Below are 16265 nucleotides of genomic sequence, written 5' to 3'. Positions count from 1 at the left end.
GATCCCGCTAACAATGCGTTTTTTTGGAACCCTAAACTGCTGGGGACGTATATCGGGGTACCTAGCGCTATAAAAACCTGGCGGTGAACCTAAAAAAATAACTAGCTACCTAGCGACTGTAGCGACACTAATGCAGCGATCAGAAAAACGATCGCTTAGTGACACTGGCAAAAGGGGGTGAAAGGGTTAACTAGCGGCAATCAGGGGGTTAAAACCATTATTGGGTAGTATATCGGGGTACCTAGCGATATAAAAACCTGGCGGTGAACCTAAAAAAATAACTAGCTACCTAGCGACACATGCAGCGATCAGAAAAATGATCGCTTAGTGACACTGGCAAAAGGGGGTGAAAGGGTTAACTCTAGGGGCAATCAGGGGGTTAAATCTTTATTGGGGGGTGATAGGGGGCTACCCTGGACCTAACACTAACTGTCCTGACAGTTTTTACTGTCACAACGGACACTGAATGCATTGATCAGTAAAGAAATGATCAATGCAATCAGTGACACTGTGACTGGGGGGGGAGGGGGGGGCGATCGGGGGGGGGTCGGGGGGGGGGGGGGGTTTGTGTGCCTGTGTGTACCTACATGTCAGTGTAGTGTTGGTGCACACTTACTATTAGTCTTCTCCTCGTAGTCCGGTCAAAGAGACCGCCCCGAGTAAAATGACATCACTTCCTCCTTCCTGTGTAAACAATACACAGTGGGAGGAAGCTTCTCATTGGCCAGGAGCGATCCAGAGGGGGTGGCCGAAAACCAACGGACATCCCCTCATCACGGAGCGCTCCTGGAACGAACCGGACCGCCGTAACCAGCGGGAGGGGGTCCGATCGGACCCCCCACCCGCTGGAAGGCAATCACGTACATCTACGTGATTGTGCCTGCCTGTGCCATTGTGTTGACGTACATTGGCAATACGGCGGTCCTGAAGTGGTTAATTAACTGTTAGCTGTTGACTGTTCCTTATATGTGACAATGATATCACTGTTTACAGTTTGCGTTGTTTAGGGTAACGTGATCAAGCTCTTACCTCGTCTTCTGTGGTATATATTCTGTGTGAATTTACAATAAAGTCAGTTCCGGTTTGCACCTTAGCTAGTGTCATCTAGTTCTTCGGTGCAATATTCAGGTATAATACCTGGTTATTGGGTCCAGAGTGGAGGAAGCTGTATCTTGACAGAGGCACCCATGCCGGTGTGGTCCCTCACAATATGCATATAGAAATATTTTAATATTAATAAATAAAACACATCAATATTATATTAACCATTTTCCTACCGTGCTATAGCCCGAATGGCTCTGTGATCGCAGGGTTCCCCGGACACTGACTCATCAGATGTGTCCAATCATAGCTGATCGCGGAGGTAAATAGATTATTGGCACTCCTTTCCTCATGGTGTCAGCATGAGGATTGGAGAAGAGAGACGATAACTGGCATCTCTATAAGAGACATGTACACTGATAATCAAGGCAGTTCCACCAGTGCTGCAAATCTGTGCCCACCATTGCTGCCAATTAGTGCCTACCAGTGCTGCCAAATCAGTTCCCTCCAGTGCCTCCTCATCAGTGTCACCTATCAATGACACCTATCAGTGCCCCTGTTTCGTCACATATGGCGACCCATCACATTTGGCTACCTGCAGGACTGCACATGCGCGACACCGCCATATGCGCTCCAACACTGTGGCGATCTGTGGCGATGAGCAGAATTTTGTGGCCATTCCCCTGAATCCAGGTTCAAGCCCCACCATCCAAGTGGACATAGAGTTTGGTTATCACTATTCCGAGCGAAGGAGCCCGCGAGGGGCCCTGTGGCAAAGTGGTGTCTTGCAACAGTGTTGAAACGAATATGGCAGCGTGCATGCGCACTCCAGGGGGTAGCAAAATGTGATGGGTGGCCGAATGTGACGTGACACCGCCTATCAGTGCCCATCAGTACAGCCTATCAGTTCTGCCTATCAGTGCAGCCTCATCAGTACCTCCTCATTAGTGCCCACCAGTGGTGCCTCATTAATGCTCATCAGTGAAGGAGAAAAATTACCCGTTTGCACAATTTTATAACAAACTATGAATTTTTTTTTTTTTTATTTTTTTTTTTGACTGGGGAGGAGGTTCACCTTCCAGCAGGACAACGACCCTAAAAATACAGCCAGAGCTACAATGGAATGGTTTCGATCAAAGCATATTCATGTGTTAGAATGGCCCAGTCAAAGTCCAGACCTAAATCCTATTGAGAATATGTGGCAAGACTTGAAAATTGCTGTTCACAGAAGTTCTCCATCCAATCTGACAGAGCTTGAGATATTTTGCAGAGAAGAATTAAAGAATGATGTGGTCTAAGGCACCAAAAGTAATTGACCTCCATTTCAAATTTTAGACAAAGAGAAGGGAAAGTGGTCAGCTGGACTTTAAATGTGGTCAATCACTATATAAAATAAACATGTAGGATATAGAACAGTGTTGCTTTTATGGGTTCCAACAAAGAAGGGGGAATTTGAGTAAGAGATGTATACCAAGAAGCAGTCTTAACAAAGAACATTTTATTATACCATGTGAAATCATGTATAACATATTGAATACCACAAAAATGCATTTACAGAATCGCATAAACTGCATATAAATATTGACACCATGGTAGTAAGCATAATAAAGTAAAAACAGGTCCTGTATAACGTGGGCCACTGGAAGGGCAGAATGATGTTACAAAGTCTAGAGTAAAACAAAATAAGAGACATTAAAATCATCTGTATGGACATCATGCATCTATGTAAGCCCGACGCGTTTCGTTTGGGTATACCAACTCTTCAGGGGCGGATGCAATGGTGATCTATAAGGAAACATAACCATATGATATAATATTGTAACTGAGTAATAGGAATAAATAATGTGTAAGGGACAGGATGGACATCCCTATAGGTACTCATGTCAGCTGCATAGATGTGAACAGAGGATCAGAGCCGTTAAACAGGTCTGGCGTGGGAGCTGAGGTAGAGACACGTGGACAAGCAGGGAGCATTGTAGATTCACCAGGGTGAATGTGCTATTGTGGGTGATGGTGAGCCAAAAATTCTGTGAATTGAGATCAATAATATATATTGAATTTATGGTATTGTATTGATAGAATGTGAAAAGCCCATACACCAGGTCAGATGAAGGGAAGAACTAAGCATGGGAAAACAGATACTCAAAAACCACCAAATGGGAAAGAGAAAAAAGGAAAAAAATATATCCTAAGTGAGATAGTGAAGGAACCCAAAAGAAGGAAGAACAAAGTACTGAAAGTATAAGTGAAACCTATAGTGATTTACCTTGTTGGTTCACAAGGAAACGGGCAACCAGAATCAACAGGTGAATGCTGGCATATGAGGTGTAGCCAGAAAGACAAACACCAAGTGAGGCGAATTTAAATGCTCCCAGCTGATACGTGTCGCGCCCAGCATCACGTGGGCATGACAAGGGGAGGGAGGCATCCATGCCAGAACGAAAAAATCCACCCATACAGGCTCAGGTACCTCCCCAATGTCAGCCTAGCTGGAAAGAAAAACCTGCTCTTGCGGGTGCAGAGAAGAATGGGCAAAAATGTCACTCTCTAGATGTGCAAAGCTGGTAGAGACATCCCCAAAAAGACTTGCAGCTGGAATTGCAGTGAAAGGGGGTTCTACAAAGTATTGACTCCGGGGGGCGCCATACAAATGCACACCACATTTTTAACATATTTATTTGTAAAAAATGTTGAAATCCATTTATCATTTTCCTTCCACTTCACAATTATGTGCCATTTTGTGTTGGTCTATCACATAAAATCCTAATAAAATACATTTAAATTTTTGGTTGTAACATGACAAAATGTGGGAAATTTTCAGGGGTATGAATACTTTTTCAAGGCATTGTAAAGGAAGACACTACAAAGAGCAGTACAATTGAATACAAGAAGAGAGGGATAATAATAATATTTATTCATAGTTAACGCTAAACTGATGACATGTAAAGGTTTTTAAAAAAAATTCTATAGACAATTTTAGGTACTGAAGTTTGATACTTGCTTCTTCTTTGTTTCCTTCTTTCTTTGCTTTAAAGCTGCCCTCCAGGGTAAGCAAATTTTGTGTAAGTACAAGTACTGTACTCTGTGCAGAATTCCAGTGTGAGACTTTCCCTTCCCGTAATAAAGACCACACACTGCTGGGGGACTAGTTGTGCAGGGGGACTAGTCTTGTCTCCGCCCCCCTCCTGTAGTTCTCTGTAGTGGGTGGGGCCTGATGAGCCCCTCCCATAGCTCTGTTCTTTGCACAGGCTGTGTACAGCCCTGTGATTATGTCATTGCTGCTTTTACAAGGTAGTATTTGGGTTTTCAGAGGTATTTGGCGCACACAAAGTAGATTTAAATCTGTTATGACTATTGAGGAATATATTTAACCACTTGCAATATGGCGTCAGCAAAGTGGTTGCGATATCCTGACCAGACGCCATTGTGGTGATCGGTGTTGCTGTGTGTCAGTCTGACACACCACAACTCAGATCTAGGTAAAGAGTCTCTGACAGAGACTCTTTATCATGTGATCAGCTGTGTCCAATCACAGCTGATCAAAATGTAAACAGGAAGAGCCGCTGATCGGCTTTTCCTCACTCGCGTCTGACAGACACGAGTAGAGGAGAGCCGATCGACTGCTCTCCTGACGAGGGGGGGGGTCTGTGCTGATTGTTTATCAGCACAGCCCCCCTCAGATGCCTGCCCAGGACCACCATAATGCAGCCAGGACCACCAGGTATGACTCCCTAGACCACCAGGGAAATGTTAATCTGTGCCCAGGCAGCTGCCATTCGGTGCCTTTGGAAAAATGCCTGACAGTGCCAGTGATGCCTATCAGTGAAATCCAGTGCCAGCCATCAGCACCCATCAATGACTATCAGTGCCGCCTTTCAGTGCCGCCTATCACTGCCCAGCAGTGCCATCAATCAGTGCCACCCATAAGTACCCATCAGTGCAGCCTTTCAGTGCCCATCCGTGTTGCCTATCAGTGCCCACCAATGCCACCCATGAGTGTCCATCAGTGCTGCCTATCAGTGCCATTTCATTGGGGGCCACCTCATCGGTGCCACCTTATCAGTGCCACCTCATCTGTGCCCATCAGTACTATGAGTATCCATCAGTGCCGTATATCAGTGTTGCCTATCAGTGCCCATTAGTGCCACCTCATCGGTGCTGCCTTATCAGTGCCCATCAGTGAAGAAGAAACGTACTTATTTACAAACTATTATAACAAGAACAAAGAAAAACTTTTATTTTTATTTTTTCTAAATTTTTGGTCTTTTTTTTATTCATTTAGCAAAAATTAAAAACCGCAGAAGTGATCAAATACCATCAAAAGAAAGCTCTATTTGTGAGAACAAAATTATAAAAATGTAGTTTGGGTACAGTGTAGCATGACCGCGCAATTGTTTTAATTTAAAAAGTGACAGCGCTGAAAGCTGAATATTGTCCTGGGCAGGAAGGGGGGAGAGTGCCCGGTATTGAGGTGGTTAAATTACATTTCTTTTTTGTGCCCGAAGTGGAGCTTTAACGAACAGTAGTTGTCCTTTAATTTTTCAGTCCGTTCATGGATTGGGGATGTTAGGGCTGCCCAGGGCTGTGCAATATTTAAGGGTTTACAGTCCAGATGTAATGGGTTTCTCTGTCATGTTTCTTCTCCAGGTATTCGTTAACACAGAGCTGAAGCCATGCCTCTTGGGAAAAATGGAAAGAAGAAAACCGAAGACATTAATATGGTGTACAACATCAAGGAGAAGCTGGGAGCGTGAGTATCTGAAGGAGTCAGACGGTTAAGTTTTAGATAAGTGGTTCTCGCATGTGTCCTAAAGAGAATTGTATACACTGGCTCAGATATTAAATGCTTCGGAGACCAAAACTGACCTCACATGTTACAATCAAATGGTACAATCTTCTATGTTCAGAGGGAATGCACACAAATCTGAAAAAGTATGGGCTCACTTGATTAACTAAAAGATAGTGCTAACTTTTGCATGTGAAATAAAAACTAGATCGATTTTAAGGGGCATATTTATAGATTCATCCCATGAAGCTGTGGATACATTCACTCTGTGTGCATGGGGTCAAAGTTAAATCTTACTAGGCTATTTTCCCTCCAGGTTGAATGTTATTCATACATACAGAATAGACTTGATTGCATTATGGCCACTAGAGGGAGTTGATCATAGTAAAAAAATACTTCTTAACTATGATTGTCAGCTCCATCTAGTGGCCCCAATGCTGCATTTTTTTAAAATGACTCTTCCTGGGCAAGTGATCTGCCGTCAGGTGAGAGGCCCTCCACTGTCAGAGCCAACGAGTAGGCAGCATAATAACATTCAACTTCTTCACTACACTCAGTTACTGTGCATGGCCCTCCCCTGATTGCTACCAGAGTACTGCAATGCCAGTAGGGTGGCCTTATGTCCTTGCAGTTCCTGGGATTCCTCTGGCCATTCACCTGAGCTACCAAAGCTACATTGAACTTCACTTTGAGGGATGCTATCTATGAGGATAATTGCATGTATCTGTTTATGTTCTGAAAGTGTTTATTGTGATTGGCAGTTCCATCTAGTGGCCATAATGCTGTATTTTCCTGATTTACTCAGCAAGGCTCTGTTTCTAAAGAGTCTTATAGAGGATATGTAATGCAGACACATTACCCTGATTGGGCCATAGGGACATGCTGGGGGGAGTCCATGTTGGTGCAGCTTTCATAATCAGTTTTGTGCAGCTTTCATAATCAGTTTTGTGTTGTTCTGCAGCGGATGAACGAGCTTTGCTTTTCTGACCATGCTTTGCATTATTGTTTCAACTTTGCATCTGTTTGGTAAAAGTTATAGTCACTTTCATTTAGCCGATTAACCATCCTGTTACTGTAGCTGTCATTATTTCTGCCCTCATCATTCCTTCTAAGCAGGCACAGAGATCAAATATTTTAGCCACATAGGGAGTGCATTCTTTTTAATCAATAGGGCAGGCTGAAAAACTTGCATTGAGAAAAAGGGGTAGAAAAGTAACAAAGTAGCACTACTGAACAGGAAGCACAGCCTGTCTATGTAATAAGCAAGCAAGACTGGCCTCTTGTATGCAAGATATTAACTTTACCCTGTAACCCCCCCCCCCCCCCCCCCTCCCAAACACAAACAGTACACCACCATAAGGAGCCTCTGCCTACCATGTATACAGCTAGGCATGCCATCTGCTTTCCCAGGTGATAGAGATTTACCCTGATAATAGGTAACATAGGCAGCCAAATGCATTGTGAGATGCTGTGAGTGTCTTCCAAACCTAAAAGACTATGATTTTAATAAAGGCTCCAGCAACAGATTAAAAAGGCCAGGCATGACTGCAAAGTAAATATATATGCACAAAGTCCATGCTACAGGTATGGAAACCTTCCTGGCGGTCCAATCCTTATGGAGCCAAAATGGACAGATCTTCCACCTTGAAACACCAAAATGGATCTGTCACACACTATAGCTGGCTTCTATGTTCTTCACCTTCAACAGCCCCCTTTCCCATAAGGCAAGGAGGCCAACCAGTACTCGGTTAACCCCAGGACTCATACACAATGCTATTGTGCCTGGATACCACCCCAGGGCATGCACAAACTGAGTAAAGCAAACAGGTACTTGTGGATGGCAAACAGGCAAGGTTCAAAATGGTCAGGGCCAAAATCGGAAGTCAAAGGCAGGCAGAGTTCAGAGAATAGTCGATCCGAGGTTGTCAACGAGGTAATCCAATCAAGACAAACAGGCAGCTTGATCAGGTATTACACACACTATCACATGCATGAGACTGCAGGCTTGGCCGGCTTAAATCAGGTTTGGTCTCAACCCAAGCGCTAGAGCGCTAGATGCTCCTGACAGGACCACTGTAGGTTTCCACCAACTTGAACCACAAATGTATGCACTTAAGCCTTGCTGCCTTCTTTAATTCAGGAAAAAACTAATTCTAAAACACAAACACAAGAAGAAGCACCAGCCTAGAGCATTACTTTAAAAGTCTTTAATAAATTTAAAAAGGTAAAATCCATTGTATTGTATTGTGTGCCTTATGGATATGCGTCTGGTGGTGTCTTGCCTATTGTTACATCTGTGTTATTTCTCTTTGTGTGAGTACAATGGATTTAACTTTTTTAATGTATTAAAAGTTTTATAGTAATGCACTAGGCTGGTGTACCTTCTTCTAATGTTTGTGTTTTAGCAATGGCTGCAAGTTAATAGCGGACCCATTATCCTCCTGTGTAACAGCCTTACTTTTGATGAACCCATCATAATTAGCAGTCAACAAATAATTCAGCTGCAAGGTTAAAATCCATGGGGATAACTCTCCACAGTTAATAAGTTTGGTCGCTACTATTCTTTGTTTTGGGGCCAGGCGACAGGTCTTGTCAACCCCTCCCCTTCTGTAGTTCATGCAGAGAAGTGTCGATGTCCTTACATCAGCACTGCTTGCATTGGTCCCATCATTCCCCACCCGTCCATAGCTGCAGCACTTGACTGACACTTTATGCAGTTTCTAGCATGCTAGGAACCTATTATGTGTCTGTGGTCCACTGGCCCTGACACCGACCAACAGTAAGCCACAGGAGAGAGCAGGCCAGGACTTTGGTTATCGTATGCATAGAGAGGCAAGACATTGCTTATGGTAGGCCTACAGAATCACGACTTTGTTTAACAGAAGCCTTGGGAGCCAAGAGATTGCTTATCAGAAGCCTAAGGAGCTTTGGCTTTGCTGATCGAAATCCTAGGAAGCCAAGACTTTGAATATTGGAAGCTTAGGGAGCCAGGACTTTGCTTATCAAAAGCCTAGGGAACCAGAACTTTGCATTTGGAAGCCTAGGGAGCCAGGACTTTGCTTTGCTTATCAAAAAGCTTAGGGAGCCAGGACTTTTCTTATTGGAAGCCTGGGGAGCCAGTATGTTGCTTATCCAAAGCCTAGGAAGACATGGTTTTGCTTAGTCGAAAGCATAGGGATCCAGGACTTTTTTTTAGCAGAAGTCTTGACAGCCAGGACTTTGCTTATTGGAAGCCTAGGGGGCAATGACTTTCCTTTTCGGAAGCCAAGATATTGTGTATCGGAAGCCTAGGGAGCCAGGAGATTGCGTATCGGAAACACATGGAGGCATAGTGGAGGATGGACCTGAGCCTGAGGTGCCCAAACTGGACAATCTGTTCTAAATGCATGCCCTGTGCATATTTAAGCCTGTTATTGCACAGGCTGTGTGGTTGGTCCAAGCAACCAATGACTCTGTGTGGGCCAGCCACCAGCATGCTAAGAACCAATTATGCTGGCCCTGACACTGAACAACAGTAAACTGCAGGAGAGGGCTATCAGCAAGGCCAAAATGCAGAGAGCGGTGGCTGTTGCGACTCAGCGCACACCACCCTTGAAGGTGATATAGGGGGTGGGTTGCACCAAGAGGCACAAGCCTCCAGCGGGATACCTGACTTGTGTGAAGGTCTGGAAGAGGGCTCATGCAGGATGGATCAGACCAGAAGGTAAGTAGCAAGCAAGTCTGTAAAACAGGTAAGGAAAGTCCAGAAACAGGCAGAGGGTCAAACAGAGGTATCAATCTGGGAGCCAGCAAGGCTAAGTGCAGAAGACAGAGGATAATCCAGAGGCAGGCTGAGGGTCAAACACAGGTATCAGTCCGGGAGCCAGCAAGGCTAAGAGCAGGAAGTCCGTTAAACAAGCCAGGGGTCAGGTCAGGAGAGAATCGGCGTAGTCTTCAGGCAATCCAGGTGACAACAGGAAGTGGTAAACAGGAACAGGAAGCAGAGGAACACAGGAGAGCTGAGACAAACCAGCAACTTGTCTGCCTGCTAAAGCTCCTTATATAAGCTGGTCAGGGAATTCGCGTTATGCGTGTGCTTGTGCACATGCGCCGCTCAGTAGGGCCGCGAATGTGCGCGGAATTTGTGTGCGCAAAAGGGAGATGGTGAGCTTGATCCAAATTACTTCCCTGATAAGGGCAGGCCAGGACTTTGCTTATCGGAAGCATAGTGAGTCAATACTTTGCTTATGGTAGGCCTAGGGAACCAGGACTTTTCCCATTGAAAGCTTACAAATCCAGGCCTTTGTTTACCAGAAGCCTTGGGAGCCATGTATGTTACTTATTCAAATCCTAGGGTGCCAGGATTTTGCTTATCAAAGCATAGGGATCCAGGACCTTTTAGCAAAAGCATTGGCAGCCAGGACTTTGCTTATTTGAAGCATAGGGGACCATGACTTTCCCTTTCGTAAGCCAAGATATTGTGTATCGGAAACCTAGGGAGCCAGGATATTGCATATCGGAAGCACATGGAGGCATGTTGGAGGATGTAACTGAGGTCGAAGTGCCCATACTGGACAATCTGTCCTTAATGCATGCCCTGTGCCTAGGGATATTGCGTATTGGAAGCCTACAAAGCCTTGACTTTGCTCATCTGAAGCCTGGGAAGCCAAGAATTTGCTTATGGGAAGCCTGGGGAGCCAGGACATTGTTTTTTTTTTGGAAGTCAGGACTTTGCTTATTGGAAGCCCAGGGAGCCAGTTCTATACAATACTTCTCAATCTCACAATGGAGGTCTATGAGTTACCTAACTAATTGAAAACCATAAACTCCCTGTGTGCAAATTGTGTTGGGGGTGCAGGGGTCTGATAATAAAACAAACCTTCTGTTTGTCATGAAAGGTCTGCTTTAAGTGCAGCAGATGTAGTCTGCAGTGAAGATCAGAATCAGTATCGTTTGGGGACAAAAGTGGACTTTTCATGTTATAAAAATAAAAAATAAATAACCATGGTACAATTCATTGCTATGATAACCCTTGGCATAAAATTACAAGAGTGGTATGACAATTATATCACAATACAAACATATCGGAATGTGACCGGGAACAAGGAGTTGTCCTGGAAACAGCAAGAAACATACACGCTACTCAAAACAGGCTAGAGATCCATTACTATAAAGAAAAATGTAGCATGGAGTTATTCTTTCTCAAATTAAAATTTCAAGATCAGAGATGTTTAAGAAGGAAGCGTGGTCTTTTAATATGTATATAAAAATAAAGATTTACTTAATTTTGAAAGTAGCTACAGAAAAGTCTTCCGTCAACCAGCACCTTGGCAAGAGGGAACGTCCCTTACATTCACGGTCAGTGGGAAGAATGCTCCTTACATTGGAGGACAGTGGGTATCATGCCCCTTATATTGGGGGTCAGTGGGAAGAATGTCCCTTACATTGATGGTCAGTGTGAAGAATGTTCTTTAAATTGGTGATCAGTGGGATGAATGCTCCTTACATTGGTGGTCAGTGGGAAGAATGTCACTTACATTGGTGGCCAGAGGGAATGATGCCTCTTACACTGGGGGTCATGGGAAGAATGCTTCTTACATCGGTGGCCATTGGGAAGAATGTCACTTACATTGGTGGCCAGAGGAAGGATTGGCCTTTATATTGGTGGCCTGTTGGAAGAACGTCTCTTATACTGGTAGTCAGTAGAACTCTTCTTACATTGGTGATCAGTGGGAAGAATGCCGATTACATTGGTGGCCAAAGGAAAGATTGGCCTTTACATTGGTGGCCTGTGGAAAGAATGTGTCTTGCACTGATAGTCACTACTAGGAAGAATGCCCTTTACATTGGTGGTCAGAGGGAAGAATGTTCCTTACATTGCTGATCAGTGGGAAGAATACTACTTAAATTAGTGACCAACGGGAAGAATACAGGCTACACTGGTAGTCAGTGGAAAAAGTGCCCTTACATTTGTGGTCAGTGGGGAAAAAAAGCCTCTTACACTGGTGACCAGTGTTGAAAAATAGCCCTTACATTGGTGGTCAGTGGGAAGAATGGCCCTTTTACAGTTGTGGTAAAAATGCCCTAGTTACAGATAACTAAAGCGTGTCATGCCACTGACTGTGTCAAGTGGTGTTGGCCTTGCCAAGTATACAGGAACCATCAGATTGAAGGTTAATCAGCTCCTTCTCAAGGAACCCCTAGCATCCTCTTGAGGAACCTGAGGGTTTCACAGAACCCTTATTGAGAATGGTTGTAGGCAAAATATATTTCATGGTGTTGTGCTATCAGTTTCTCTAAATGCTGCAGATGGGTCAGTTCAACAATCCATTTCATTTATAGTAGGAGGGTGAATTCTGGTGCCTTGGAATTACACTTCTGGCAATTGAGCCAGAGAGCACAGAGAGTAACTCTATACAATTTTATCTTAGTAGTTGTTAAAGCCAAACTCCAGATTGGTTTGCTTTTTTATGATTAAAAACATGTTATAAAATTTAGCAGGGGCATGTGAAGGGAGGATTGGGTAAATGGTTGAGTCTTCTGGTTTGAATCCAGGAGTTGGCCTTCAAAGTAGAAGTCCAGTCAAATACTAGCTGAATTTATACCTGATACTATCCATTCTTAGGTCTATACTAACTACCCTGTAAAGAAAAACCTACGTTAGACTTACCAGTAACAGTATTTCTACGAACCTTCCAGGACGGCACACTTGAGAGATGAGGGCTCCTCCCTACAGGAAACACAATCACTTGACAGCTTTGTTATAAGTCCCCACCCTTCCCCTTGATCCTCAGTATGTAATAAAGTGATCCTGAACTGGTTCACAAGGAGCATTGCTCTACATAGGTACTTACCACCTAGCGTTTAGCTTATCTTTCCCTCCACATAGGACGGGAAGTAGGCCTGCTGTCCTGGAATGTTCGTAGAAATACTGTTACCGGTAAGTCTAACATAGGTTTTCTCCTATCACCTTCCAGGACGGCACACCTGAGAGGATAATCAAGTAACCCCAGGCCTACCTTCAGGGTAGGACCACAGCTTGTAGGACCTTCCGACCGAAAGCCAAGTCTTGCTGTGACAACACTTCCACACAGTAGTGATTTAGGAACGTATCCTGACTAGACCAGGTGGCCGCACTGTGGCTTTATTCCCAGAAGGCTCCTGCTTTCTCAGCCCAGGACGTTGCTAGTGACCTGGTTGAATGAGCTTTAACTTTTGCTGGTGCTGGTGCTGGAACTCCAGAACTCTCATATGCTACAGAGATAGCTTCTCTGATCCATCTAGCAACTGAGGCTTTAGAAGCCTGAAGCCTCTTCCAGCCAGCGTATAGAACTAGCAGGTGACTGGACCTCCTAAAACTCTTTGTTCTTTCTAGATAGGTAAGGAGACATCTTCTTACATCTAGACAATGAAATTTATTTTCTTTCTCATTTTTTGGTTTATCACAGAAGGACGGCGATATTATATCTTGTGTCCTATGAAATAAAGACGCTACCTTTGGTAGATATAAGGGATCTGTCCTAAGGGTGACCCTATCTGGCTGTACCAATAGGAAAGGTTCCTTAATGGACAGACCTTGCAGGTCACCGACCCTCCTGGCCATAGTAACTGATAACAAAAATTATAATTTTAAGGTTAGAAACTTAGGGAACCTCTTCTCTAGGTTCAAAAGGGTGTTTAGATAACGCCTCTAATACCCTTGTTAGGTCCCATGGAGGGAAACTACTTTTAGCGACAACTTGTACAGTCGTATAACCAACAGAAATGTCGCTGACAATTCTATATTGTACCTTTCTGATTGGAAATAGTGTACAGTTATATAACAGAAGTGTCACTAACAATTCAATGTCATGAGTTTCTGATAAGCAACAGTATACAGTCACATAATCAATATTATGCATTGCTATTGAGCCATAAGATAGTTATATAACAGAAAAGACACAAAACAACTTCCCATGGTGTGCATTTCTGATGTGCAGTCAGACAATCAATTCTAGGCATAGCCTGAACTTCCGATACTAATCCTTCCCCAGGAAACAATAGGTTTCCTGGGCTTCCACCCAAAGGGTAAAAATTAAGGGGCAGGCTTTTAGGAGCCAAAAAACCTCTAAATTCACCATTGTGGAATCACCTGCTAGATTCATAGCAGCTAGCCTAGATTTAGATTACCTAGTGTGCATTTGATGACCAGGGGAAACCTGTTGTTATTCCTGGAATTTCCAGGTTCCTGTAAACCACCTCACAATCTTCCCAATAACTGTTTAGGAATGTTTAGTGGCAGGAACAGCGTGTAATAGACTGTGCCTAACAGATCACACCTCTTCACTAGATTCACCCATATTGATGTACTATATTAGGGTTTATAGTGGTAGGCTGGTAAGTTAGTTTTGCAATAACCACAGCATCCAATTTACAAAGAAGCTGTGTACATTGGTCTAGCTGAAGCTTCTGGGCTATTTGTTCCCAGACACAAGGGAAAGGATAGTAGCATCATGGATTGAAGGAGGGAGTCCTATCTCAACACCCTAAAACCACCTGGCTGTTATTAGGGATTCTGTTGCTAAGGTCCCAAGGCAAAGGGAAGTATTCGTTGCTTTGTTGTCTTTCCCCCTTTTTTGCCACAGGGCTCGCTTTTCCAACCTCAGGACACCCTGAAGAAGGAGAATAGCAGCCGAAATCACCACCTTCCAAGTTGTTGTCCCATCTGGAGAGCTGCAAATATAGGCTGTGTGATTCACACTGCACCAGCATACACATACACACACCTGTCATGGTTATGCAATAGAGTTTGTCTCTTACCTGTTTCCATGTGTTCATCTCTAGAGACCAGCCGACCCTCACCTGACTGCTTTTGTAATCCATCCTCTGGCATGACTCTACCCTAGCTCCTATCAGAGAACTCTATATTAACCTATGCACTGCAGGCCAACCCGGCTGATCAACCTTTGTGTGTTAGCTTCCTGTTACCTGCCGTGTGCTCTTCTGTTGTTTTCTGTTACCGACTTTGGCGTGTCCTTGACTATCCCTGTTTGCCTGTGATCCTGACCTTTTGGCGTGTCCCTGACTATTCCTGTCTGCTTGTGGCCCCGACCTTGGCTTTGTCTCTCACCATCCCTATCCTCCTGTTGCCTACTGTGGGTGTGAGCTGGAGGACCCTGGGGGTCGCGACCTGGAGCCAGTTGCAGCCAAGTCCATCCTCACCACTAGAGGCTCTGGTGAACACCTGCTGGTTCTTAGACTCCGCGCCCCAGGGAATCTTGCGCTCTAACCCCGGTGGGATCCATCTTGGTGTTCTGGTGGCCCTGCCTTCCTATCACCTTGAACCCCGGTCCGCAGCAGTCAGCCGTAGGGTCCACAACCTTGCGGTGCACTCCTGATCCCTACGGTGTGCATCTGTCACCTGCCCTCAAGGTGACCTGACAACACCTCTCCTGGGACCCAACTTTTTCAAAGGGAAAAGAGAAAAGCCAGGGCCAAACATTTTTTAGCCATGTTCAGATCTAGCCTGGCTATTCATATCCCCCCTATCCTTTTCAGGCCCCCGACCTGGATATGCCCACAGTAGTTGCTTTCCCTTCCTCTTGTTCCGTGAGGAGGTTAGCAGGGTCCTGGTGGGCTGCTGGTACCGCTGGTGGGGCAGGTACAGCTGGCCAACTGCTTCTCACCACCTTGCTCTGCTCTTCTCCACGCCACTCTTCATGCTTCTCCGGGTTGCGCTGTGACTCCGTGTGATGCAGGTGTGCCTCAGAGTGAGGCTTGGAAGACAGGACTTCCTGAAACTTCGGCAATGAGGAGAGCGGCTGGTGGTGGAGATTCAAACAGCCTCAGCGATGGCACGCACTCCGTGTGGCCAGAGCGCTGGTGCTAACTTGGGGGCGACCTGTGAGAGAGGACAAGCCTGCAGGTTAGATCAGCCCTCCCCGGCTTCTCCAAAACCTGTCTCAACAGGGGGCCATCAGACCCTCCCCGGTCATTCAGTCTTGCAAAAAAACCAACATGCTGCTTTGTTCGGGAGAAACACAATCAATACTGAGGATCAAGGGGAAGGGTGGGGACTTATAACAAAGCTGTCAAGTGATTGTGTTTCCTGTAGGGAGGAGCCCTCATCTCTCAGGTGCGCTGTCCTTGAAGGTTATAGGAGAAAGATGTCTATACATATTTTGAGGGTGCTCCGTTCTGGCTACATGATCGTCTCCCAGCAGTGGGCTTTAGTATAGAGGAGGGACAGCTGACAACAGATGCCTCATAGTAGGCCCACCCCCAGCTGCAAGAAAGCAAGTGAATGGCAATGCATGCGCAGGGCACTCTCCATGTCAACATTGGAGCATGGAGAAAGGGGGGCAGAGAACAGACGGCACACCAAAGCACACTGAGCAGTATGCCCCTCTACATTTAGAGATGACCACTAGGGGGAGAATTTACATATCTGTATAAGAAATGCATAACAGAAATATAGAAC

The 16265-nt window shown here is 45.0% G+C and overlaps 1 protein-coding gene across 1 annotated transcript in view; it reads left to right on the top strand.

Annotated features, from left to right (window-relative positions):
• PNCK (pregnancy up-regulated nonubiquitous CaM kinase) overlaps positions 1-16265 on the top strand; it is a 198590-nt gene that overhangs the window by 59107 nt on the left and 123218 nt on the right. Inside the window, exon 2 of the mRNA XM_077478876.1 lies at positions 5689-5791. Coding sequence (XP_077335002.1) covers positions 5715-5791 — 77 coding nt within the window. The 5' untranslated portion in view covers positions 5689-5714. The remainder of the gene's footprint in view (positions 1-5688; positions 5792-16265) is intronic.

The sequence above is a fragment of the Lithobates pipiens genome, unplaced genomic scaffold (assembly GCF_037356315.1).
Source record: "Lithobates pipiens isolate NorthernLeopardFrog02 unplaced genomic scaffold, aLitPip1_a1.2 Scaffold_1, whole genome shotgun sequence".
Classification (NCBI taxonomy): domain Eukaryota; kingdom Metazoa; phylum Chordata; class Amphibia; order Anura; family Ranidae; genus Lithobates; species Lithobates pipiens.
The sequence above is the reverse complement of the archived record's forward strand: the minus strand, read 5'-3'. Positions and strand labels throughout refer to the sequence as shown.